Consider the following 25,183-nt stretch of genomic DNA (forward strand, 5'->3'; position numbering starts at 1 on the left):
TCAAGTAAAACCTTTGATCCGCCTTTCTCCCTGGACCACACACACCTTCCCTTCCCTGCTTCAGCAAGGCCTGGGGACCACCTGGGGCTGTGCACTACACTGAGCAGAAGGAAGGAAGAGGCTGCTGGAGGCTGTGGGAGAGAGCGGAGCTGGGGAGGGGACCTAGGCTCTCCTGGTACTAGGCCCACTCCAGAAACATTAAATACTGCTTATGTCATATACTTTCCCACCCTTGCTCCCCCCCAGCCTTCCCTGGCCCTCCTCCGGGCACTGGGTTAGTTAAACCTCTATTTCCGTTTTTTCTTCTTTTTTTCTTCTTTTTTTTTTTTTTTTTGTTTTATGGTAGTGAAAGTTTAGGAACAGGAAAGCCCACACACTCTTTGGACTTGTCTTTTCTACCTAAACAAACGGCTCCCAGTAAAGATCTGAAACCTGCTCTCCTCCCTCTGCCCGTCCCTGCTCCCCACCCAACAAAACAAAAAGAAACCCGCCGTGGCTGTGGAGGCTGCTGCAGGCACACACTGGTGTATAATAGAGAGAGTAAATATATTATTTCACTTGGCATGGTGCTGGCAAAGAACCTCCAGCTGGCACTATCTCATGTAACGTGGTCCAGTCTTCGCATGTACACAGAATAAGAAGAATCAATTGGCAAACTCGGTGCACCTGGCACAAGCATCTTCTCTCTCTGGAACCAAAGAACCAAAAGAATTCTGCACTTTCCAGAAGAACTCCGGCTTTGCTTCTCTAGAGTCTCCTCACCACCACCGAGACTGTGGCATCTCCTCGAGGGCTCTGTTATTTAGTCTCTTCCCCCTGGTTACAGTTCGCTGTGCAGCTCTGTGAGGAGGGGGAGGGGGCAGGTGTGGAGGCGGCGTTGGTAGGGGGGGTGCAGTCTGGGCCATTGGAGAGGGCCCCCACGGTGGCCTCAGAGTCTACAGGTTTGGAGAGGTCGATGCCATGGATGAGGCGGATGAGCTGTTTCACCTTGTCTAAGGAGCTGCGCATCTCCTTCTGCCGGGCCAGGATGCTATTCTTCATCTCCATACATTTCTGCAGCCAATCACAAGGATGGACACTCAGCCGCCTGGGCCCAGTGACCCCACAAACCAACCCCTGTGCACTGGTGTGCACCCCACAACTTCTGCTGTTCCACCTGTTATGGGCAGACATTATCAAAGGAGGATGTGAAAGGTTGGGGGGGGGGTCAATGGGTAGGGTGAAAGCCAACTATTGGACACTAGAGCTTACAAAGATACTATGAAAAATTCACCACAAAAACTGCCCTGAAGCATGTTTCTGCCATGTTCATAGGTGGTTAAAATGCCAGTGAGAGACACAGGAATTGACTTGAGGTCCCTGGAAGATCATTTACTCACTCGTAATTTAGAGGTAGGGCCTGGATGGCAGTCATGTTTAAGAGTCCTGAGACCCAAGGTCAAAAGACTCTGGTCAGTGAACCAGGTCGTTTTGGTTTGGTTTGGTCATTTTGGGTTACCAGCTGGTAGTCCTTCCCTTAGTCCAGTAAATTAGGTCTCTAAAAGAGTCACTCAAGGGGGCCCAGGTCTTCCCAGGGTCAGGAGAGGCTCTATGTTCCTCCAAAGCAATCAAAACTGCACAGGCACTGGGTGCTGCTCCAATGGTGCTGCCGCTACTCACGGAGACTGAAAACCCATCAGACAGCAGCCACAGGACCTCAGAGCTGGGCGAGGTGTCCCGTGCCATGTGGCCATGGCTCCTGAGCGCTGTACATTAACTCAAAAGGCAGACACCCAGCTGCCTACGCTGGTCACTAGTACACACAAGGACTGGACCCAGGACGGAATGTGGCTTACACTTATAGAACTGCTGAGCTCTTTCACCTTCTGCTCTAGTTGCTCTCGCTCCTGTTTTAAATCTGAACTCCACTTAAGTAGCTTCTGTTTCTCCTCTTCTTTTGCTGGGGGAGAAAATAGGTTTTAAATGATCAGTTCTTTGAAAAGCTTACCTGGTTTGGGTGTTCACCAGACACCCACCCTGAAAGTGCCCCTCGGTCACACAGCCAGGACACAGAACCTGACCACCTGGACTTTTCTTTCTTCAGTGTATGCTGGCCTTGGTGGACTGGGCCAGGTTTTACACAGGTACGGAACCACACTTCACAGTTTCCGTCTGAAAAGGTGGTTCAAACACCTTCAACTTCACTCAATAAAGCATTTTTATTTTCCTTTGAAAACAAAACCAACATCACCCTCTAGTAGCATTTTCTTCTGGAAAGGCAGACCTTACCTGCTTTGTAGGCAATATAAGAATGAACAATGGCTAAAGTTCCAGGCCATGGAATTGCTTCTTCCTTCTTCAGCATCTGAAAAGAGTTTAGAATTCTCCCTTGAGAACCAAGGTAACAGCAAGCACCAGTGTCTGGTTATAGACAAGACTCAGAGAGGCTTGTGGATAGATTGCCCAAAGTCAAGGAAAAGGTAGAGACCTGGGAGCATCCCTGTATCTTTTTCAAAGTCATGTGAGGGGCTAGAGAGATGGCGAAGTGGTTAAGAGCACTGGCTATTCTTCCAGACATACCGGGTTCAAATTCCAGCACCCACATGGCAGCTCACAATTGTCTGTAACTCCAGCCCCAGGATATTTGACACCCTCTTTTGGTCTCTGAGGACACGGTGCACAGATACACAAGCAGATAAAACACAGATACACATAAAACGAATACATAGAAATATAAAAAAGACCACATGAGCTGGGAAATGGGAGAGTACACCTTAAATCCCAGTACTCAGGAGGAAGATGCAGGTGGATCTCTGTGAGTCTGAGGTCTACCTGGTTTACATAGAGAGTTCCAGGTCAGCCAGGGCTATACAGTGAGACCCTGGTTCAAAACAAAAGCAAAAATAAAAACATCCATTCAACCAAGAAAACAAAACCACATAACTCCAACCACCCTAGAGCCAGAACCAACAGCATGGAGCTGGAGGCTGGTACGATGCTAGCACGATGCAGTCCCCTCAGGCAAGTCTGCCTTTGAGCTCGCATGGGCTGTTTGTTCCAAATTTAGTTTTGTTATGTCCCTCAAAAACACCTTCTCCAAGTAGGTGAATACAGTTCTAAATCCTGAAGTCAGGAGGACCGCATGAGAGAAGAGAAGAGAGCAGGTGAAGGGCACCCTGACTACACTGGAGCTGATGGGATGAGGGCCAAGACAGGCGTGGTCATACATGTAGGCCCAGCACTTCGGGAGATTACACATTCAATGCCAGCCGGGGCGAGATAGGGGGAAGAGAGAGAGAGAGAGAGAGAGAGAGAGAGAGAGAGAGAGAGAGAGAGAGATCTTGTCTCAATGCAATGGACTTAAGATGCAGCTCAACAGAGAGCTTACGTAGTATTCACAAGGCCCTGGGTTTGGGTCCCAGCATTACAAAAGAAACATACCCACCCTCCCCCCCAAAATTTGGAAATCAGGTTTTATTTATTTTGGTTTATTTATTTATTTATTTATTTTTTGATTTTTCGAGACAGGTTATTTATTTTTTATATAGTATCTCACTTTGTAGCCCTGGCTTGACTAGGAAAGTGAGATATTATGTATACCAGGCTGGCTCAAACTCAGAGATCCACCAGTCTCAGCTTCCCAACTGCTGGGACTTAAGGTGTGCACAACCAGACTCGGCCAAGAATGAGCTTTTAAGGATCTTAACTTATTTTTGTTCTATTTTCCTTTTTTTTTTTTTGTGTGTGTGTGTGTGGTAGTCTTACTATGCAGCTCAGGCTGCTCTTGAACTTGTAAAGCTCTAAGCTTAGCCCCTCAAATGCTAGAATTATAGTTATGTGCCACCATGCGGGGCGGAGGGTCTGGATTTCAAAGGGAAGAAGTCATTTCTCATTGAAGGAGGCGATTCACATCTTAGGGAGCCTGTGAGTGAACAAAGGCTCTGCTGTGTGTCTGCATGCTGTGCCATGAACTAGGAGGATGGGACCTACAGAACAATAACCAAAAAAAGAGAAGAGAAGCCTATTCCCCAGAATGGGGGAGAGGAATTTCCATGCCACTGCCCTTCTCTTCCTCGGCCCACGCCCAGTACCTGGTCCTGACATCTGGGGCAGATCCACATGCCCTTGGGAATTGTTTTTAGAGGCGGTTCTAAGCAATCCAGATGATACACGCGGGAACACGTATCACACATCAGTAACTGGCCACTCTTTCTGCAAACACTGCAAAAATCTTCATGGATATCACCCTGTGAGATGGAGAGGAAGGGTAAGAAAAATGACAAGGAAGAACTGTGTCACCTTGCACACTGTGATTGCACACATGTGTTTTCGACAGCGAGCTGATGGCCCAGAGACAGGCTCCAACACATCGGTGTATGAAAGCAGGGATCATCAATAGCACAGACCCTGCCTGCTCCACAGATCTCAGCTTATGGGTTGGCAATTTAAGTTGAAATTGAAACATTAAGGACTTTTACAAATTCAGACTGAGAATTTAACCTTATAAGTCAGAGTTTACAGCTCTGGGCCCAAATCAATGGCTTAGGTAACGAGTTGGCACCTCCAATGACAAAAATCACTGACAAAGCCATTCACACTATGACAGGAGTGGCGTTTATTATCTGCCATCTGGGGGAGTTTAAGAAGAATTTGGAAACACAAGCATACAATAATCTCAACTTCTTGCTTACGTGGGCAAAGTACAGTGAGCCAGGAGCAGAAACCTTACAGAAGCTTCTAATGTGGGACTGGGGAAGCCACAGTAGCAGCCAATGATGCTCTGTAGCACTGGCATTTGCTGCTCAACAGACCATCCAGTGGGAGGTCTGTTGAGCAGCAAACACTTCACTAGTGGGGAAGACAGGCAGCCCCAGTGCCCTCTACAGTGCTCGGTGCATCTGGGGCACTCAGAACAGAATGCACCATCAAACCAAAACATGGCAGGTCTACTTAAAATCTGGAGGGAAGAACACAGGGGAAAATAAACCAAGAGTTTTTGAAGAGGTGTGTTTCAGCAAGCTGATGCGCAATCTGTTGTGTGGATGAGAATCCACCCATGGATTAGGATAACAGGGAAAGGAAACCTGAGGGGACAGGCTGGAGGACACTGCTTTAAGATGTCCGGGGCACTCTGCTAGAAAGTCTTCCATAGTACTACAGAGAAGCAGAAAGACGGAGAGTGATGCCAAGTCCCTCCTCCGCCACCACACCACTGAGGGAATGCATTTTCCCAGTCAAACTGTTTCTCTCTGCAGGAAACTGCCCTTTGTGTGCACATGTACGTGCGTGTGCACATGTCCATGTATCTCTCCAGTTCCATCTTTCACATTTCATATTTACATACAATACAGTAGAAGTAGCTAGTGTTTGAGTGTCAGGATTTCTTTCTTTTTTGTAATTTATTATTATTTTATGTCCATTGGTGTTTTGCCTACATGTATGTCTTTAAGTCTTTGTGATGTTGTTGGATCCTCTGGAATTGTAGTTATAGACAGTTGTGAGCTGCCATGTGGGTGCTTGAAAATGAACCCAGGTCCTCTGGAAGAGCAGCCATCTCTCCAGCCCAAGTGTTAGATTTTTTTTTTAAAGATTTATTTATTCATTATGTATACAGTGTTCTGCAGGCCAGAAGGGGATACCAGCTCTTACTACAGATGGTTGTGAGCCACCATGTGGTTGCTGGGAATTGAACTCAGGACCTCTGGAACAGCAGGCAGTGCTTTTAACCCCGGAGCCATCTCTCCAGCCCCCAAGTATTAGAATTTCTATGTACTGAAAGTCATTGAGGACCTCTGCGTTAATTACAGAATCATAGAAAGTTATAGCAACAGTACACTGAAACAAAACTTAAGAACACAAAGAAGCATTAAACACCCACCATATCACATGGGATGTTGTATCTGGAAATCCTATCTAGTTCTGAGGAAGAGGGTGAGGATGGTACCTGATACATTAGTAGTGCTTTGTAAACAATTTTTGCTTTATATATCCCTAAAAAGCGCCAGCGACTCTAGACCAAATTTTGAGAACTGCTCTATCTAGACTAACAGTTTAAATATAAAATTCCAAGTATGTCAGAATGAATATAAAATACAGGGACAGTTCATCCATCAACGTCAGTCTTTGCCTAAAGAGTGGAGCTCAACAGGCTTAACTCTGGTGATAGGTCATGAGCAAACTTCAGCTGGAATATGCCTGGCTGTGACATTGCTGAGGACATGCGGCCTCTACCAACTCCAGCTTCGCTGCATGCTAAAAATTTATAATTAGTAAACATATCTTCCCTTCCCATGAAAATGACAGCATCAACAAGGTACATCCTGAGGATTACTTTTTGGCTGGGTCTTGTATTACCAAGTCCTTCTAGATGGTTATTGATTCCCAGGAAATGCTTGGCTCTCAACTGTTATTGTCTAATTAATGTCGAGGCTTATGCTACCCAGCAGCAAGCACAGAACCCTGTGTGTTGATTTAATCACAGCTGCTGTTGGGTGCTGTAAAAGTAGAAGTCAATTATCTCTAAAAAAAAAAAAAATGTATCCCACTGGGTTTAACTCAGGAAATTCTCAATATTTTTAGTGGTTTCAGAAAAGCATTATTTTGTCTTTAGATTTCTGCAAAGAACTATGTTTGTGCTTTAAGATGAAATCTGGTAAAAAGCTTTTAGTTTGTGATTTGGCCAGAACCTTTAGGTCTAGGCTGTAAAAGAAAAGCATAGACTCAACAAAAGAACCCAGACCAAGGCACAGGGTATAAGAAAGTCACCTCCCCCAGCACTGTGCACCAGGCACAGGGAGTCAGTGAGTGCTGGTTTCTTTGGTCACACCTGGACTGGGGAAAAGCTGGAACAGTCTTTGATATCGGCAAACATGGTTTCTGGCAGGGACTCCAGGTGCACGTTAGCCTGACAGCTAGAAAACCTGCATCAGTTCCCAGGGCCAAAGGGTAGGAAGGATGGACGAATGCCAACTCTTTAGAACAGGACGAGTCTGTAGCACCAGCTACAGCAGGAATGGAACCTTCTGGGTCTCCTATGACCCCAGTACTTTGCTGCCTCCAGAATTCTAACTCAGGGCTTCAGGTGGCATTCTTGCGGAGAGGACTGTGCCATTAGTAAGTCAAGAGAGCCTTCGACTGCAAGGAACACTTCACCGGAAGATGGTTAACACAAGCCCCGCAGTTCCTAAGCGATGAGGACATGGACAAAAAAGTTCTTGTTCTGTTACTGCAGGCCTACTCCTCTTGTCATCTTCAGCCTTCCGGTTGTTTAGGCCATGAACTTTAGATTTATCCTTGATAATTCTCTTTTTCTCATTATTCAATTTAATCCACCCAAATCTTCAAAATACAAACAGAACTGGCCACTTTTCTCCATTTCTGCACCTACCACTCCATCAGGACTATGTGTCATTATCTCTTGCCTGGACCACCACAGCAGCCTTCTTAATGGCCTCTCTGCTTCATTCCACCCTTCCTAATGTACCTCTCTCTGCAGTGCTCCTTTCAAAATCCAGCTGGTACTATAAGCACCAGGAACCTTCCAAGGAGGCTTAAGTCTTTGGTTAATAAGTCTGTTAGAAAACTACTAGATACTTACGGATTCAATGCTATCTCTAACCAGAATGAAAACAGACTTTACAAGTGAAAAAAAAAATCCAATGGGGATCATCTCAAGAGAGGAACCTGGCTGACGTCACATGCCTCTGGCTGTGATACACAACCTGTCATCCTGACTCTAGGTGCCTTCGAGAATGCATACTTCAGTCTATTCTTGCACATAGTCCAGTGGAGGCTAGGGGGCCTGGTCAGACAGCTCAGTGGACAAGTGCACTTGTCACCAAGCCTGATGTTCTGAGTTCAATACCAGGGACCCACAAAGTGGAAGGAGAGGACTGACTCCCCAAAGCTGTTCTCTGACCTCCACATAAATGCACGGCATGGGTGCATACATAAAGACACAGATACACATACTCTAAATGAATAGATTTTAATTAAAAAAAAAGATGGCTTAAGAAACTGTTTCAGAATAAAGGAGGGTAAAGAAATTCAACCAGGGAAATAAGTGCCAAGAGTGATCTTAGACAAAGGCAATTACTGGGACAAGTGAAAAAACTGGAATATAAACTGAGTATTACATGATCAGATGTAAGCAATGTTAAGTTCTCATAATTTCTAAAAACAAAGAAGTGTGCACATGTGTACATGTTTGCACATGTATGTGGGTCCAAGCATGTAAAGGAAGACACTACTGTTCCACTTCTCCTCCTGGTGCTCATCTCTGCCTAATGGGTTACATATTTGTTCCCTTGTTGCCTACCTCTTCCTACAGAACACAAGCCCCCAGTGCTTATATTTTGCTTGGTTTGTTCCTTGCTGTATCCGCAGCTTAATGAGCAGCACTCGCTCAGCAGAACAGGATTCAGTGAGGATCTGCTGAGTGAACTTGCTGCTGGAACCTGCTTCTGATCAGCTCCCCCAAACAGAAAACACTGCACTTCTAGAGGTGCGCCTAACACACCAGCAGGGCTGCTAGACACATCCGCTCTGCTCATGCTCTCTCCAGTGCACCAGTGACAGAGAACTCTCAACTTAGAAATCCATGCTCCCACCCTCCTCTGAGAGTTCATTCACAGCTGATAAACCCAGACTCTTAAACCCTGGGATCCCTGGATTTATGTGAACATGACTCTCAAGGACAAGAAACAGCTGGGATCCCAGAAGAAAGCTGCCTGGCATGGTATGCAGGCAGCATGCAGGGTCTATTGTTGTTCCAGGGCTGGCGAGGAGACAGTACAGGACAATGGCTTTCCCAGGTGAGCTCTCAGAGAGAGTGCAGGCCCCCGAGTTACTTACGTCTGTGGAGGTGGGGCTGGGCAGGGACACAGGCTGCACAGGTGCAGGGAAAGTGAATGTGGTCTCTGTCTTTTCATTTTCAGGGGAGTCGGGATGACTGGATTGGGGGGATGTTGGGGTAAGGGCTCCAAACCCCAGCACTGCATTGTATTTTGGAGGACGACCTATATACCAAGAGAAGGGAACAAAAGGGGAAAAGGGGGAGGGAAAGACAGGGGGAAAATGGTTCTTACATACCTTTGGCCAGTGTTCCTCATTGGCTAGCATGGGAAAGGAAGTGAGGTAGCAGACAGAAGGTTAATACACAGGCCAGAGAAAGGAAAAGAAGCAAAGATTTCAATGCCATTAGAAACAACTACACGAACTCTAAGAGAAGAGGGGAGAAGGGCGCCTCAGAGAGTGGTAAAAGGTGATGCATCTGTAAAGAGATGCCATCTCGGCAGAGCATGACCGGTCCTGGACGATCACAGTCTGAGGTTTCTAACAGGAGGGCCCAGGTTTCAAGAAACAAAAGAGCCTGAAGCCAGAACAGAGTTTATCTTTCATGTGTTTCATGCATTAGTCACTAAGGATTTTCCTGCCGGCACTCCTAACTATCTTCTGTTCTCGTGAATGGATTTATTCAGCATTTCTGCTTTTCCATGTCTCTGTTGTGAACAGTTTATAACTTTACAGTTGGCAAGAGTGGAGGAAGGCAATGTGAAGAGGCAGAATTCCAGTCAACTGTTCTGGCCCTGCTGTCAGCACCTCTGGGAGGGAGTTTCTAGGAACAGCTGGAATGTAAGAGGACCAGTGAATTCACAGGTTCCCAGCCTCGGGTATCAATCAGTTTTGCTGCTTCACACCATCAACATGCAAGGACTGCATGTTTAAGAACAGAATGGGGCATTTTTGTGAAAGGTCCAGTCGGGAGCAATCTACAAGCAGTCTAAAAAAGCAGAGCGCAGGGTCATGGGCAGTCTAGGGCTGTCCCTCTCACCATGCACCTACATCTCCTGAGAGCTGCCAGTGATCCTGACTACAAACCAACCCACCAAAGTCAGGAAAAGGCACTCATCTGCCTACGAGCACTGGTGAAGGCTGATGTCAGGGTCATGCAGATGCCACAGAAGCGCTGCCTGTGTCAGGCAGACAGCGTGTGTTACAAAGACAGATTTGACTGGTCCTTTCCTAAAGAACCTAGTGCTGTGGGAAGCAAACTGACAACAAATCCTCTTCACTTATCCATGCAAGACATGTTCAAAGCACCGCGAATGCAGGCTTTAGCCTCTGATCTTTCTGGCTTATTTAACCCCTCTTCTCTAAGCAGATACTACCTCTCAGCAGGACTATTAATTGAGGGCACTGGCTGGGGACCTCTTATCTGAGAACTGTGTGGTCACTAAAAAATAGCTGACCACAAAGCCAAAAAGTAACTATGACTGTGGCCCAGGAGCTGGTACAAAGCAGTAACTTAAGGGTTTTCCATCTAGATGGGTTGGTTACTTGCAGGACAGGACTGATGAAAGATTGCACATGTCACTGAGGCTGGCTGTGCCTCAGGAATATAATGGCACATTGGTAGCTCTGTCCAAGGCACACAAAGGTCAGGGTGACCTCCAAAGTCTCCAAAGGCTCTGAGAGTCTGAGTGTTTGCTCAAGGACCACTCACTCGGCAACCTTTCCAGCCTGCAACTGCAACTCAGGGGCACATTACCACATGGAGAAAGGGATCTTGGGATATATTACTAACATCAGATGGTGATTTCAGTACCTTGTTTATGAGTCAAAGCCTGAGTTATGAAGACCTATTTAGACCCGCGTGATGGGAGTTGCTGCTGTTTTGGGCTGGAAGATGGGAATAGCGTGTGAGGAGTTTTCCCAGCATCTTTTCTTCCTTAGCTGGAGATGCTCATGATAGAAGATTCTGAGTTCTCTGCAGATCACAGAAACTCAGTCCTGTTCTACGCTCACTGACAAGAGGAAACACTATTAGGAAGGCCTAGGCGGCAGCAGGTGTTCTGATCACTGAGCTATTCATGGATGGTCTACTATGCTTGGGGCAGAAAGGCTGCATTAAGCCATTCTGAGCCAGCTTAGCCAGGACTTGAAAAGTCAGTTTTTAGCCCTGTGCTCAGAGCACTAAGAGATCTCTCTTTTCCTCCATGTTCTCAGGAAACAACAAAAACTATTTTCAAGGCTAGAGGAGCTAGGTTCTAAGACAATGGAAAAGAGGAAGGTAGGAGAAAAAGAAAACAACACAGAAAGCAGAGGCAGAAGCAAGACAGGGTTTTTAAAAGGAACTCACCTCTCTTCCGCGTCCCAGGATGCATTGTGCTGTTAAGGTAAGTGACTGCGCTCTTCTTACGCTTTAGAGAGTTAAGAGAGAGAGGTGACTATTGAATACCATGGCTATCAAGAACACCACAAACATGTCTACCACATGCTAACCAGTCTGTGCCAATCATATCAAGGTCTCAGCACTAATGTATTTTATTATATGTATTTGACTCTGAGAGAATACTACAAAGGGGCCTGTCTCTGCTCCATGACAGTTGTAGTCAAGTCAGGATGAACAAAAACATAGGATTGTATCTACTCACACTTAGCAAAACAAAACCTTAAGAGGCAAGCAGTGATGGATAACACACTGGAGTTAGGAGCAGAGAGAAGCCTATCTATGGCTTGGCAGAGCTGAAGGAGCTGAGTACAGCCGTGCTGCTCTTTGCAGGCTCTCAGTGGGAGGGGCTAAGTCACAGATGAAGCCAGAGCACGAGGAGGGCCCGTGCTGGCTGGAGTACCTCTGGCTCAAAGACGGCCCCGCTGTACACCGGGTTCGCTGTTGTTCTTCTCTTTCGCTCCTGCCTCTTGCTTTGGATTTCTTGGGAAGAAAAGGCTTCGTTAGAAGATAGGAACAAAGAAGGTAAGGAACAGGTCACTATTTAATGTGCTGGGTTTCCTGCAACCAATAAGGAGCAGGGCGAGGATTTGTCTTACCAAGGCCTCCACTGGAGCAGGCACATTGCTTGAGCCTCTCAGCAGGTAGGGCCAGGGCCCTTCAGAGCACTGCTTTGTGAATAAGAGCACTGATGGCCACATTTGCAGACAGCCATTCTCACTGAATTTTAGACTGTTGTGCACACAGGTCTGCGTGAGCTGCATCTACAGACTACCAACAAAAGTTCACCACCCTGAACTAAACAACAAGGGTCATGGAGCTTTGTCACTGCCCTCGGGTCCTGACAGACAGCCGCTGGGAGGCAGAGACAAGGACTTGTCAAAGGAGCACTTGGTACTGCGCTGAGACAAAAGCAGGAGCCACCTTCACTCAGGAAGCTGGGGAGCTTCCCAGGACAGGAGTGTGAATGGCACCATGAGGAGGGGGGCCTGGATAGTATGGAAATCCAGTCCATACTGGTTGACTAATACTCTGTGCTCTAGGAATTCACACAAACATCACTTTTAGGAACAAAGCTAGGAAAAAGACATGTGGAGAATATCTTCTCTTACCTTCTAGATGGTCATGTGTTACCAACCCTAGAGACACCATGAAGGCAAGTTTCTGTGGCAGAGAAACAAAAGAATCTATTTCAGTGTGGGATCTCAGAGAGCAGGAAAGCTGCCACCACGGAGGCTTTCTGTTCTGATAAGGGCCAATACTTCCCACTTTTGTGAAGTCACACATCAGCATCTGGACTGACTGCTGTCTGGCTCTTTTGCCCAGAGAATCCTCTTAAAAAGTACCCATAGTGGAGATGCATGCAGAGGGCCAAGCAAGCTTCAGGCTCTAAGCACGCCACTCTTCACTGGGATGTAGGAACACCAGCTAATGTTTTTAGGGACACCGGTAGGTGATTCTGCCTAACTTTCAGTTAAAGATGAAAGCTAAATATCATGGGACAGTTTCCCTGCAGCTGAACCCCTGAGATAGAATATCAGATCTTTAGACTGGAAAGAGAATGGACTGATTTGGTATACTTTGCTCTGGTTGGCTGTGATCTGAAAAGTATGTCTTCACTGTCTACTGAAGCACTGCTCATGACTTTTAAAGACCTTAAGTACTTTTTGTGAATGAGCTACAAGTTTTTCATTAATTTTTGTAACAAGTGCTTCTTTCAAGTTCCAGTCCTTTAAAAAAATACAACTGATTTCACCTCAGAAAGAAGAACATTTGATATTAGTTTTGGGAAAAAAAAAACTGGGCTGGTTCAGTAGATCTTTCCTTTGTTTCTTTTGTTTGTTTGTTTGTTTTGTTTTTTTCAAGACAGGGTTTCTCTGTGTAGCCCCGATGTCCCAGAACTCATTCTGTAGACTAGGCTGGCCTCAGACTCAGAGATCTGCCTGTCTTTGCCTCCTGAGCACTGGGATTAAATGTGTACTCCACTACCGCTCAGCTGATCTTTCCTTTGTTCATTTAAAGGGAAAAAAAAGGCACAATGCCATCATCCTCATGCCACTGTCTGGTAGGGCTTCTCTATGAAAAAGCACTGAGGACGGAGGGTCCGACACACTCCGTCGTAACCACACCAGCGTTTGCGTCGAGGGAGAACACCCTCTTGTCCATGGCACACAATCTGCTGCTTTTGCTGGGCTATGTCACAGTGTGAACATTACCTTTGCCAACCCACTTTCACGCTCTATGTACTACTTTTGAGCCACTAAGTCCTTTGGAATCTGTTGCTCTAATGTAATAAACTGAGCACACAATGGTAGCCCACAATGTAACCATCAGCTGCTTACATAGGCTGTGTGAGCCAAGCCCAGCACTGCCTTCCTTAGGAATGCTGCAGGACCCTGGGAAGTTCATCTTTAATCTTCTGTTTCAAGTTTACAGGGTTTATATGAAAACATCATGTCAGAACTCATTCCTTTCAACACCTATACTTGGGCCCTCAGGACTTTGTGCTAAAAAAACCTGCCCCAGGTTGACCTGACTTGGTAACCACACTGCTGAATGAAAGGAGCACTGAGGGGCTAAATCAACAGTCCTGGGACACATGAAGTGTGCAGAGGCAGCCCTACCTGGGGGTTCTCTTCTCGTTTTGGTTTTGGTGCAGCAGGTGGAGTGACGGTACAGCTCTCTGCTTGCTTCTCCTCTGTTTCTGTGTGGGATTTAACTGTCTAGGAGAGAACAATTAAGCAAAAATTCAGAATTAATTTTTTATTAAAAGAATTGAAAACAGTTGAACTATAGTCAGGAAAAATTAGTGTACTCAAATTTGAAACATTACCAGACAAGTTCATATGATGTATTTGTTGAAGAGGAAAAAAAAATGTGGAAGTCCAGCTGGAGACCCTGGACTGCATGTCTGAGTAATATGAACCTATAAATACGATCAGATAAAGGAACAGTTCCTGCATGAAAGATGAAGTGCCAGCAGGTGGAGCACCTGTTGCCAAGCCAGTAACATGAAGTTTGGTCTCCAAGATCCACCTGGCAGAAAAAGACAACTAACTTCCCTAAGTGTCTCCTGACCTCCACATATGCACCACAGCACACACAACGCCCAGGAAACATGATGCTTTGAAAGAAGGCGAAAAAGGACTCAGAGGTCAAAAACATCAGCTTCTCTTGCAGTGGATCTGGGTTCAGTCCTTAGCACCTACATGGCAGCTCATAACCATCTGTAACTCTAATCCCTGGGCCCTTTTTTGATCTGCTTGGGCATCAGACACACACATGGTGTTCAGACATAAATTCAGGCAAAATATTCAAACATATAAAATTAAAAGGTGATTAGAAATATTTTCTAAAGGCAAATAAAAACTGAAGTATAGGTTATTTTCCTTGGCTGTGGAATGTAGAGGTTTCATGGAAAAATCCCATCATGGTTATATAAGGGCTAAGCTCTGTCCACATGTGCTTAAGATGTGCAGTCTATCCCAAGGTTTTCTTCTGAACAACCCCAGAACTGACTTGACGCATTTACGGAAACACACAACACCAGTGCACGGCATCTGCGGACACAAACGGGAGCCGGCACCGGGCAGGCCTGCATTGCTGTTCTCACTATGAGCAATGGCTAGCTCTTTTATAAATTCTGTAGAAATAAAATCGTTTTAGAACAGAAGACATAAAACCATAAACATAAACTTACATTTAAAAAACTAATGAAAATTATAGGTGCAATGGTCTTTTGTGAGGTAACAACAAGTGATTAAGTAATTAGAACAAAATCTGATTATTGATAGACAGGAGCTGAGTGCAAGACTTTAGACCCATAAAAAAAGACATCAAAAGTTCTTGAAAACCGTATAATGAAAAATAATGTATGAGATCTGAAAAAACTTTTACTTTTTTTTCTGTCTATTCCCATACTCTGCCTCTGGCTTTGCACGCTGTTACATAGGCAAATGTACAACCTGCTTATCAATATGAGGACAGCCACTGTCCTGGGGCCCAGCTGCTGCCTTCACTGCTCTAACCAGAGTCCTGCCATACGTCTCCATCTGTATTATATGCCATGCGAGCAGGGCTGCTTGCACACTCCTGTAGTCCTTTACTGTAGTCCTTTGAGCCAGCATGACACGTCATACTTGCATCAATACAGGACTGGCCTCCGGGAGAATCAATCACATTTCAATCTCTGTCTCAGTTCCCTTCTTCTCCTTCCTTACAAACATAATTTTAAATTTAGTCCCCAAAGGACCCATTTCCTCCATAAAGGAAACCTGAATTGGAACGCCATTCATAGTGATATTACTAAGGTTTGGGGTAATCAGAATTAGCTTATTTTTGTGACTTGAACGTGAAAGGATAGAGGAATGAAGACGGTCACCCATAGGGCTTGTGTTCCATTCCTGCGTGAAACAGTTCCCTGAGAGCCTTTCTCACGTTTCCATGGTTGAACAAACACTTGGTGGCAATGCTCCTGGGAGAGGCAAGTCCCTCTGCACCGAGGATTACCACACCCACATTTCTAAACATTTTAAAACTACATGTTATGTGTTTGTGCAATAAGTCTCTCTCTCTCTCTCTCTCTCTCTCTCTCTCTCTCTCTCTCTCTCTCTCTCTCTCTGGAAAGAAGAACATACTGAGTGTTGGAAAAAGAACATCCAAACAAAAAGAAAACAGTCAAAACATTTGGGGTGTGGTACTTTCTCTCGAGGATTTCTTGCTCTGGGAGGAGACTGTCATGTGTCCAGAACTAAGAGAACTAAGTCAGATGAAACAGTCTCCTGCCCACAACCAGCAAAAAGTGAGGCCACAAGTCACTTGACTGAACTTAGTTGTAAACTACCCAACTCTAGTTAGGCTGGTGACAACCGCAGCTCTGGCCACCTACTTTGACTACAAACTTGTAAGAGACCTGGAGCCCAAACTATCCAGCTAAGCAGAAGGCAGAGGAACAACATTCCTAAAGGGATGGGTAAACAAACAAACAAAACCCAGAAAAATCAAAGCCATCACCTAACAATCCTATATTGTGCTAAAAACTATTCTGAAAGAATGAAGGATAAATTAAGAGATTCAGACACGAAAGCACTGCCAGCACACCCGCCTTAATGAAATGGCAGACAGCAGACCATTACTTGAGCCACAAGGAGAACTCCAGTCAAGGCCACATCGCAGCAGTTTCGACTAGTAACTGCTCACTCTGCTCCTATATGAAAGATTACTGTATGAGACAACAGTTAAGTCTGCATTAGCGGACACACACTATAAAGATATAATTATGATATAACATGCACAGCAGGACAGAATTTCACAGGAGCAGAAATTTTGTATGTTACTGAAACTGAACTGGGATCAATTAAAATGAGATTGTTAAAGCTAACTGTAGTCTCCATGGTAACGTCTAAGAAAATGAAATATACATGGAAAAGAAGGATGTGATAAAGACATGAAAATGTACACTAGGAAAAACAAAAACACAAAAAAGGGCAGTGCTGAAGGAACAGGGAAGAAGAAGGCATAAGCTATGCAAACAGCAACACAGCCGAGTATCTCATCACTGTGACCACTGAGTCTACCTGGACTCAGCCTAAAACTGAAAGGCAGAGAGTTGCAGGATGGACATATTAAGCTCCTGCGCGAGTCTCACTGCAGAGTGGAAGGTAGGAAAGGTTTGAAAGGAAAATGCTAAAAGAGCACTTTTGTATGTTTTAGGGCTAATCAGTGTACAGTCTGTTCAGTTCCCTTATTTACACGTTTTCCTCTACGTGCTGGAGCCATTATTTAAACCAGGGAAGTAATACTCTCAGCCACTGGTGTAGGACAGTCTGTCTCTTCAACTCCACCAGTATTTACTTCATAAATCTTGGGACTTTCTTGATAGGTGCATATATTAAAATTCTTATACCCCCTTTTCAGATCAATTCTTTTATACCTGTGTTTTGACACAAGAAACATCTATGCCTGTTATGTTTTTAAACTTAGAGTTGACTTTGCTTGGTGTAATATAACTATCCTACATGCTTTTACTATAGCAGGAACAGGTTCAGAGGCAGGGGCAGGGGGAATCTGTGAGTCCAAGGCAAGCCAGAGTTACATAGAGAGATTTTGTCTCAAAACAAATAAAACAAAAAAACCTCAAACGTGGTCCTTTGGGAAAAAAACATCGACCAAAGCTATAAACTTCTAGAGACCAAGGAAAAGGATGAAATAATGAAAAAGCAGGAGAGCATCATTCCTAATCTTACTTAGAGTAATAAAATAAGGTTTTTTTTTTTTTTTTTTTTTTTTTTTGGTTTTTCGAGACAGGGTTTCTCTGTAGCTTTGGAGCCTGTCCTGGAACTAGCTCTTGTAGACCAGGCTGGTCTCGAACTCACAGAGATCCGCCTGCCTCTGCCTCCTGAGTGCTGGGATTAAAGGCATGTATAAGGTTTTTAAGAGAATACATCAGATAATTGTATGACAAACATGTAACATAAAAGAAATGGACAAATCTCTAGAAATACCTTACCCAAGCTGACCAAACATGAGACAGTAAAGCTTAAACAAACAGAAACACTAAACTGAAACATCAATCAAAGATGGTAGAAGCAGCAGGTACTAGAGTCAGAAGCGGAGCAGGGGGATGTAGTGGCCCCGCACTCATCCCGTGATGATTAAGCTCTAATCGGAGAGGGGCTGTTCCCCATGACGAGAAAAGGAAATGCTTTCTGAGATGGAATCTTATCTAGAGAATATTAGAGATTCGTTCTGTTTCTTTGAAGAAGCCCTGTCAAGAAAAAGGTGCCACCAAACTAATCACACACTACAAAGAAATCCCTCATAAAGCAGTCACCTCAACTTTCAACAGCCACCAGTCAGTATCAGAGCAAGACTCTCAACTAGCTGCAACATGACCATTTGCTGAGGGTTTTAAAACTGAGATATGTAACGGTAGCCCGAGACTGTAGCATAATGTACACATGACTCTAAATGTACCAGGGAGAGCAAGTTGTGGACCTGGACTTTTGTATGTCTTGCTTAACCACGGTGGGCTAGAACCAAAGCCCACGGTGTCTTTATGGTGATCCTGGTGTCGTTAGCACTCAGGCTCTGTAAACTCCTCCTCTCCTCTCTCAGAATCACAGTGTAATGTGGCTTCAGTAAGGCAGACACCAGAGGCTCTCTAGTGAGGGTGGGTAAGAAGACTCCCGACAGACAGAGTGAACCCACTGCTAGTTTAACTCTACTGCCTTCTTTCCTACGTGAAAGAAAGAGAGGCCGTGGGGGTCAACATAGTCTGGATGTTTCCTTACCTGGGCAAAACCTCAATGACTGCTGCAAATGCCCAAGAGACTGAGCTCCGTGTTGTATGGGCTTTGATTTTTTTCCTTCTTTATCTTTATATACAAACAGCATGAGGAACAAATCAGCTGGCACTTGTCTGTTTTGTTGTTTGTTTGTGGGATGAAACCCAGGTCCTTGTACATGCCAGGCCAGAGCTCCATCACCGGGCTACATCCTAGTGCTCACTGACATGTTTTCAAGAAGTGAAGAAGGTTAACTGAAGAAACAGCAAACCTAGTGAGCCTTGAAAACCCTGTACACATAGGCTTAGTAAATCTCTGAACAGGTGACTGCTTGTCTCCTATGTTAGCCCACCTAGGAGAAGCTCAGCAGAAGCTCCGAAGAAGGGAATCCCAAGAACCGGGCTAATCTGAGGGCTGCTAGGCCAGATGGCCTGCCAACTTAACTAGCAACGACTGGATTCCTATATTCTGGCAGAGAGGATGCCAGGACATACTGGCCTTCAACTTAGAACTTCTATGTTATACAAATCAAACCGCAAAACACCATCAACATGCCAGGGCAAGACATAAAAAGATGCCTAAAGTCTAGAGAAGAATGGGTTAAATACATGGTGTGCTTTACAATTCTGTTAGTGTATAAACATAAAATATCTAGAGGCACATAATAGAAAATGCTAATAGCAATGAACTACTGATGTTAAAGTTAGATTAAAATTACAGAAAGTGCATAGGTTATGGGGAGAGCATCTTCTATAACTTATATTTCTGTGATGTCTACATTTTAAAATCACATGTAATATCTGTATAATCAGAAAAATAAATGAAAAAATAAGATGAAAATGAAAGTAAGTTTTTTCTTTATTTACCAAAGGTGATAGAGAAGCGATGGGAAGTGGCACTTTCTGAGAGGCTCTCAGGTCCCACAGTAACGTGCGTTGGTGTTTTATCATGGGTGTTGGGTTCCCTGGAATCCGAGTCACAGACAGTAGTGAGCTGCCATGTGGGTGCTGGGAATTGAACCCAGGTTCTCTGTTAGAGCAGTCAGTGCTCTTAACCACTGAGCCATCTCTTCTGAGGGTCAGCACATCCCTCAAGGTCTTGTCCCCTAAGTCTTGAGCACTGAAGGACTGCTGTCAAATAGTCTCAAAACCTCTAATCTAAAGTTGGTGCTAATAATTTAGTTCAGTGGTGCTGGCACACACCTTTAATCCCAGCATTCAGGATGCAGAGGCAGGTGGATCTCTGTGAGTTTGAGGGTAGCCTGGTCTACAGAGTGAGTTTCAGGAAAGGCCCCAAAGCTATAGAGAAACCCTGTCTTGACCCCCCCCCCCCCAAAAAAAAAATCCTAGCAAGTCCCTCGAAGCACTTGCTGGTGTTTGGGCAGCTCTGCAGGAATGGTGATGAGCCATCTTGTGTGTTTCTTGATTCAACTCTGCTGCATGGATGAGTGGTCTGAGTCTAAGACTTGGGAGTCTATGTGCAAGATTCCTCTGTCCAAGAAGGTCAAAGAAGCATTCCCTGTGCTACGCCCACCAGGGGCCAGCCTTTCTGAATCATGGTTGCTTACCCAATCAGGCAGAAGACTGAGATCCACCAGAGACTTTGTTTGTTTGTTTGTTTGTTTGAGACAGGGTTTCTCTAAGTAGCTTTGGAGCCTGTCCTGGATCTCACTCTGTAGACTAGGCTGGCCTTGAACTCACAGAGTGAGTGTTGGGATCAAAGGCGTGCGTCACCACTACCCAGCTAGAGACTATTTTCACATAAATGGGAAGTCAAGTCTGAGCAATTAGAAACAGACCAAGATAATGACTTTTTGAGGCAGGCACATAATTGAAAGGGTTAATAATAAGTACTAAAAGTAAATTTTTATTAAAATTTCAGGAAATAAATAAATTAGGAGGACAGACTATCCTACAATTTATATTTCTGTGATGTTAGTATTTCTTAAAATCACATATCTCTATGATCAGAAAAAGAAATGAAAAAATAAAATAAAAATGACAAAAAGCTTTTTCTTCCTAAGAAAAGTGAGATTTAGGGACAGAAAGTGACAGTACTGTGAGTTACTTCAAGGAGCTTGGAGGTCTAAAGCTGAGTAGGGTGGTCCTGGCTCAGACTGGCTCCAAGTTGTGACTATCTTCCTGCTTCAGGCTCCTGGGTATGGGGCTTACAAATATGCCCCACCATGCTGGGCAGGCCAATGATTAATTAAAGCAACTTTCTTGAAAACTTGCTTTTATCTGAAGGACTCCTTCTCGTCATTGGTCTTTCTCCAGATGGTGAAGTGACTGTCTAGAGACCCCTTCTCTGTGGTTACACCTTTAAGGGTTCTTTGGAGGTTACTAGCTTTACTCTAGTCTCACTCAAGTATGGGAACAATCTGACTTTAGAAAATGTAAATGCAGGGCTCCAATATCTGAACTGAAATGTCTGCTGCATCTAGTCTAGAGCTCAAAGGATGAGTTCTGGAAAGTGAAACTTTGTTTGGCATACATCATCTGGAATGATGGCAGAAGTCCCCGAGATGAAGTCCTTCCCTGATCTGCTTACTGTCCCTGACTGACCTACACCGTCAGGTCCACACCTGCGTTCTTCCTGGGTGAAGCCAAGACATGCTTTCTGTTTCAGGTGTAGGATTGGGGTGGTGGGGAGTAGGAGAGACAGGCTTCCTTACTGTGAATTTCTGCAGCAGCCAGAAGGGGGAGCTCACTCACACAAGACGCTGAAGCCAGCAACCCTGGGAAAGCAACCCAACTTTCTTCTGGACAAACAGCTCTTGGATGTGAATGAATTATCATACAACAAAGCAATAGGATGTTGATTTGGTGCTGAAATGAAGAACCCTTGACAAGGCATACTTAGAAAGCGTCTAGCAGCGATTGCTTCAAAGCCAAGGCTACTGCCACAGCAGGCAGGTAAACACTCTGTCCATACCTGTTTCTCAAGGCTTGGTTTGCTAAGCTGTACAGTCTGAGGTCCAGCGAGTCTGGTCCCTGGAGTAGCTATCACGATGCTGGTGAGCTGGGCCATGGGGAACGTTTTGGCTATGGTTGCGGTCTGTCCATTGACGACACGAACGGGGTGGATGGAATTCTGGGATGTGGGGAGGGTTGTGGGTGTAAACTTGGTCAGCATGACAGGCCTCTGGATAAGCTGAGGAGCTGCAAGCATGGGAGGAGGCGCTGGAGCAATAGGAATGTTATTCTGGGCCACAGGCTTGGGTCGGACCTATGAGAGAGAGAACAATACTGCATTACTGGAGGTGGCTAAGTCCTTTACATTTCTAAGCAGACTGGTGCCAGGTGTGGCTCATGACAGTCTTCTAAGTCTGAATATTTAGCTTAAGATAATCCTGTGATGGCTGCTACTGAGATAGTAGTAAGAACTACATTTAACATTGTTATAAACACCTGTGGATCTATGTCCCTAAAACATAAAAGCTTCATGAAATCTGATGCACCACAGGAGAAACATGGACTAAACCTTTCCTTTTTTTTTTTTGTTTGTTTTGTTTTGTTTTTTGTTTTTTGAGACAGGTTTGGTTTCTCTGTGGCTTTGGAGCCTGTCCTGGAACTAGCTCTTGTAGACCAGGCTGGTCTTGAACACACAGAGATCCACCTGCCTCTGCCTCCTGAGTGCTGGGATTAAAGGTATGCGCCACCACCGCCCAGCCAATCTTTAATTCTTTATTGAAATCTTTCATCGGGCTACTGTGGGAATGAAACTAGCCTGTATGAAGTGTGTAGGCGACAGCGGGCTCCACGTCATCTCCGCTAAGGTCCTGACAACTCTTTCTATCCACTTTTAAGTACTTCCAACCTGTGGTTTGCATAGCAAAAGAGGGAATGTCTAAAACACTCAGTGTGATCATGTCATGTACTTGCCCAAAGATCCTTCCACTGATTTATACTGCTGCTGGGATATATCCTATATCTCAGCACAGTGGCAAGGGCCCCAGGCTCTTCCCAGTACACTTTTCTAGGCTCTTTCTCTAAGCCTAACCAGGTCAGCTTCATGGGCTCTGCACATCCACAGCAATCTCCTTGGTTCCTTGAACACACGTGTGTCCCCACTGCACACACACAGTTTACACTGTCCTCTCAGACGTGTGTCTTCACTGCACACACACAGTTTACACTGTCCTCTCAGACGTGTGTCCACTGCACACACAAAGTTTACACTGTCCTCTCAGACATGTGTCCACTGCACACACACAGTTTACACTGTCCTCTCAAGACGTGTGTCCACTGCACACACACAGTTTACACTGTCCTCTCAGACGTGTGTCTTCACTGCACACACAGTTTACACTGTCCTCTCAGACGTGTGTCCCCACTCACACGCAGTTTTTAAATTTCTTCATCAAAATTTAGGCCTCCCATTGAACATATTCTTCAAGGAAATCATGAAAAGACCTTCTCCATCAGTCCAGAATGGTGAGTGTCCCTTCCACATGCTCGCCTACCATGCTTCCCTATGGACACTTTAATCCTATAGGTACCGCTGATGATGCTCTCGGACAGCTGAGAGCTGCATCTTGAAAACAGCATATCCAGGGAACAAAAGCTTACTTAGTACAATGTTTTGCTACCCACAGGACTTATTAAAGATCTATCTGAAAAATAACAGGATGGCCTTCTCTCATGCGAGCACTGTACAACTCCTCACAGACTCCGTTCTCTTCTCTGCCTGAAAGCTGCATCTCAGAGAGTAACTGTTGGCCTTTCTATTGGCGGGACCACCTGGAGACCACCAGGGCTGGGCTGGTGCTGGGAGAACTGTCAGGGGTGAGAAGCAGCAGAACACTCCATCTTCCGTAAGCAAGGTCACAGGGGTTTGCTTGGCTGTCTCTACTCCTTTTAGCAAAGGGAAAAGACATCAAAAGTGGTGCACATCTCCGTTCCCTAGAGACAGAACAGTTCTGTATTTCCCCCAAGCGAGTAGTAGTACCATGATGGCATTCTCTTGGTGCTTTACATTTAGTTCTGCTTCACTTTCTCCACAAGGGCAGGGACATGAGGACTGCACGCCACCTTACCCACCATTGCTCTCCACTGGTTTCTCACCTGTGGGAGGAAGTTTGGACGTGGAGTGAGCCTAGGAGGAGGGATAAACTGTGGTACTTTGATGGGCTGAGGAGGTGTTGCTTGAACCTGTTTAAAACAAGCAAACAAAAACAGGAAAGATAAATAAACCTGAGGGGCAGTCACATTCAGTGTTAGAGGCAGACATTCAAAAGACACAGGTGCCTGCTCCCCACATCACACGGCATCCCCACCAGCTCCTGCCCTGCAGCTCACTATGCGAATTAACACGGCTTTAGAAGCTCGTTCTTTCCCATCTGCACACTCCGTCTCAAAACTATAAAGTAAAATCAAACTTGCTGTCTGTCTGGATCCCTCCTCCCCTGGCAAGATTTAAGCTTTACCCAACAGAGAATGGCTGAATGGCTTTCTTCCTAAAGAGAACTCTTGAACCCTAGCATCTGGCTGAGCGACAGGACAGCATTTCTAAGGACTGCTGGGTAAATGACAAAGCTTCACTTCGTTGCTACTTTTACTCATTATTGGCCAATATTCAAAAAGTCACCAAGAGCTTTGTCATGGGAAGAAGATAACTGAGTGTCACAGTCTGGACCTGGTTCTCATAAACTTCCAAGAACAACAGTGCCTACATGGCTCGACCCTGGAACTTCATCGACAGTCTTGTTCAGGTATTCCCTCCAGGGCATCCTCCCTCTGGCAGGACTTGGCCGTTGGCACATTAACCTCTGAATTTCTTTAAAATTTTTAAAGTGTGCCCCAACCAACTCTAAGTACTTCAGGGGCTGCATTCAAATTAGAGTGATAATGAACTGAAAGAATGTAAAGGGTTTCCTCAAACAAAACACAGCACAGGGGCTTTCAGCACTCAGAATCCATGGGAGTTAGGGGGAGGTGGCAGTGGACAGAATGGAGGGAAAGAGAATGAAACAGTGTGTGTCTTTGTGAAGGGTAGTTTTCCTCCAAAACCAAGTCCTACTTTGACCTCAGACAACGTACTAAATCTGGTTCCTGATATCAGGACACCTCTGTAGTTAACTGACAGGCCCATAGGGGAGTTCGCTTTGCTAGGAAAATGATAGGAGCTCAGAAACCCAGTAGGAGTTTAAAATGGAAACACTCTACAATGCACAACCTGAACCCTCTCATGTGCACACACTGAGTAGCAGCTACTGGCTTACCAGAGTGACTGTGTTTTTTGCCACAATTTGGACAGCCTCTGCCCCAGGCCCAGTGACCTTACTAGACGTCTGGAGGTTGACTGGTGTGTTCTGCACATCAGTGCTGAGCACAGCTTTCTGACTGTTGATGGCGGTCACCATAGCAATGGTAGGTCTCTGGCCCACAACAGAGGCAGGCATGGTCGCAGTTGCTGCTTTCAAGACGAGAGGTAGTGTCTTTGTGGTAATCATAGAAGCTGTGGTTACAGTCTTCTAGGAGACACGGAGAACAGACATTAAGACACTGAAATGTGATCCCACTGAACGATATGCTTCTGAACTCCCAAAGGAAACAAAGTAACCAAGTTGGTCTATAAAATGAACATTTGTGATGTAGAATATGCTTTTTACTATAGAGAAAGACAATCTCTAGTTTTCAAGTTAGGATCACTTGCAAACAGGAAAGTTCTAAGCAAAGGACTGTGC

At 45.2% G+C, this 25,183-nt stretch overlaps 1 protein-coding gene across 23 annotated transcripts in view; it reads right to left on the bottom strand.

Moving 5' to 3' along the window:
• Positions 1–283: 283 nt before the first annotated feature.
• Phf21a (PHD finger protein 21A) overlaps positions 284–25,183 on the bottom strand; it is a 160,732-nt gene continuing 135,832 nt past the window's right edge. For 17 of the 23 annotated variants that reach the window (XM_038329320.1, XM_038329308.1, XM_038329315.1 and 14 more), the window contains 12 exons: positions 24,719–24,970; positions 23,562–23,648; positions 21,430–21,723; positions 13,834–13,932; positions 12,322–12,373; positions 11,613–11,692; positions 11,120–11,180; positions 8,833–9,092; positions 4,071–4,226; positions 2,269–2,344; positions 1,836–1,939; positions 284–1,053 (listed from right to left, as the gene is read on the bottom strand). In XM_038329320.1, coding sequence (XP_038185248.1) covers positions 799–1,053; positions 1,836–1,939; positions 2,269–2,344; positions 4,071–4,226; positions 8,833–9,092; positions 11,120–11,180; positions 11,613–11,692; positions 12,322–12,373; positions 13,834–13,932; positions 21,430–21,723; positions 23,562–23,648; positions 24,719–24,970 — 1,776 coding nt within the window. In that variant the 3' untranslated portion in view covers positions 284–798. The remainder of the gene's footprint in view (positions 1,054–1,835; positions 1,940–2,268; positions 2,345–4,070; positions 4,227–8,832; positions 9,093–11,119; positions 11,181–11,612; positions 11,693–12,321; positions 12,374–13,833; positions 13,933–21,429; positions 21,724–23,561; positions 23,649–24,718; positions 24,971–25,183) is intronic. The other 6 variants (XM_038329326.1, XM_038329325.1, XM_038329330.1 and 3 more) reach the window with 6 other exon arrangements.

Source organism: Arvicola amphibius, chromosome 5, assembly GCF_903992535.2.
Source record: "Arvicola amphibius chromosome 5, mArvAmp1.2, whole genome shotgun sequence".
NCBI lineage: Eukaryota > Metazoa > Chordata > Mammalia > Rodentia > Cricetidae > Arvicola > Arvicola amphibius.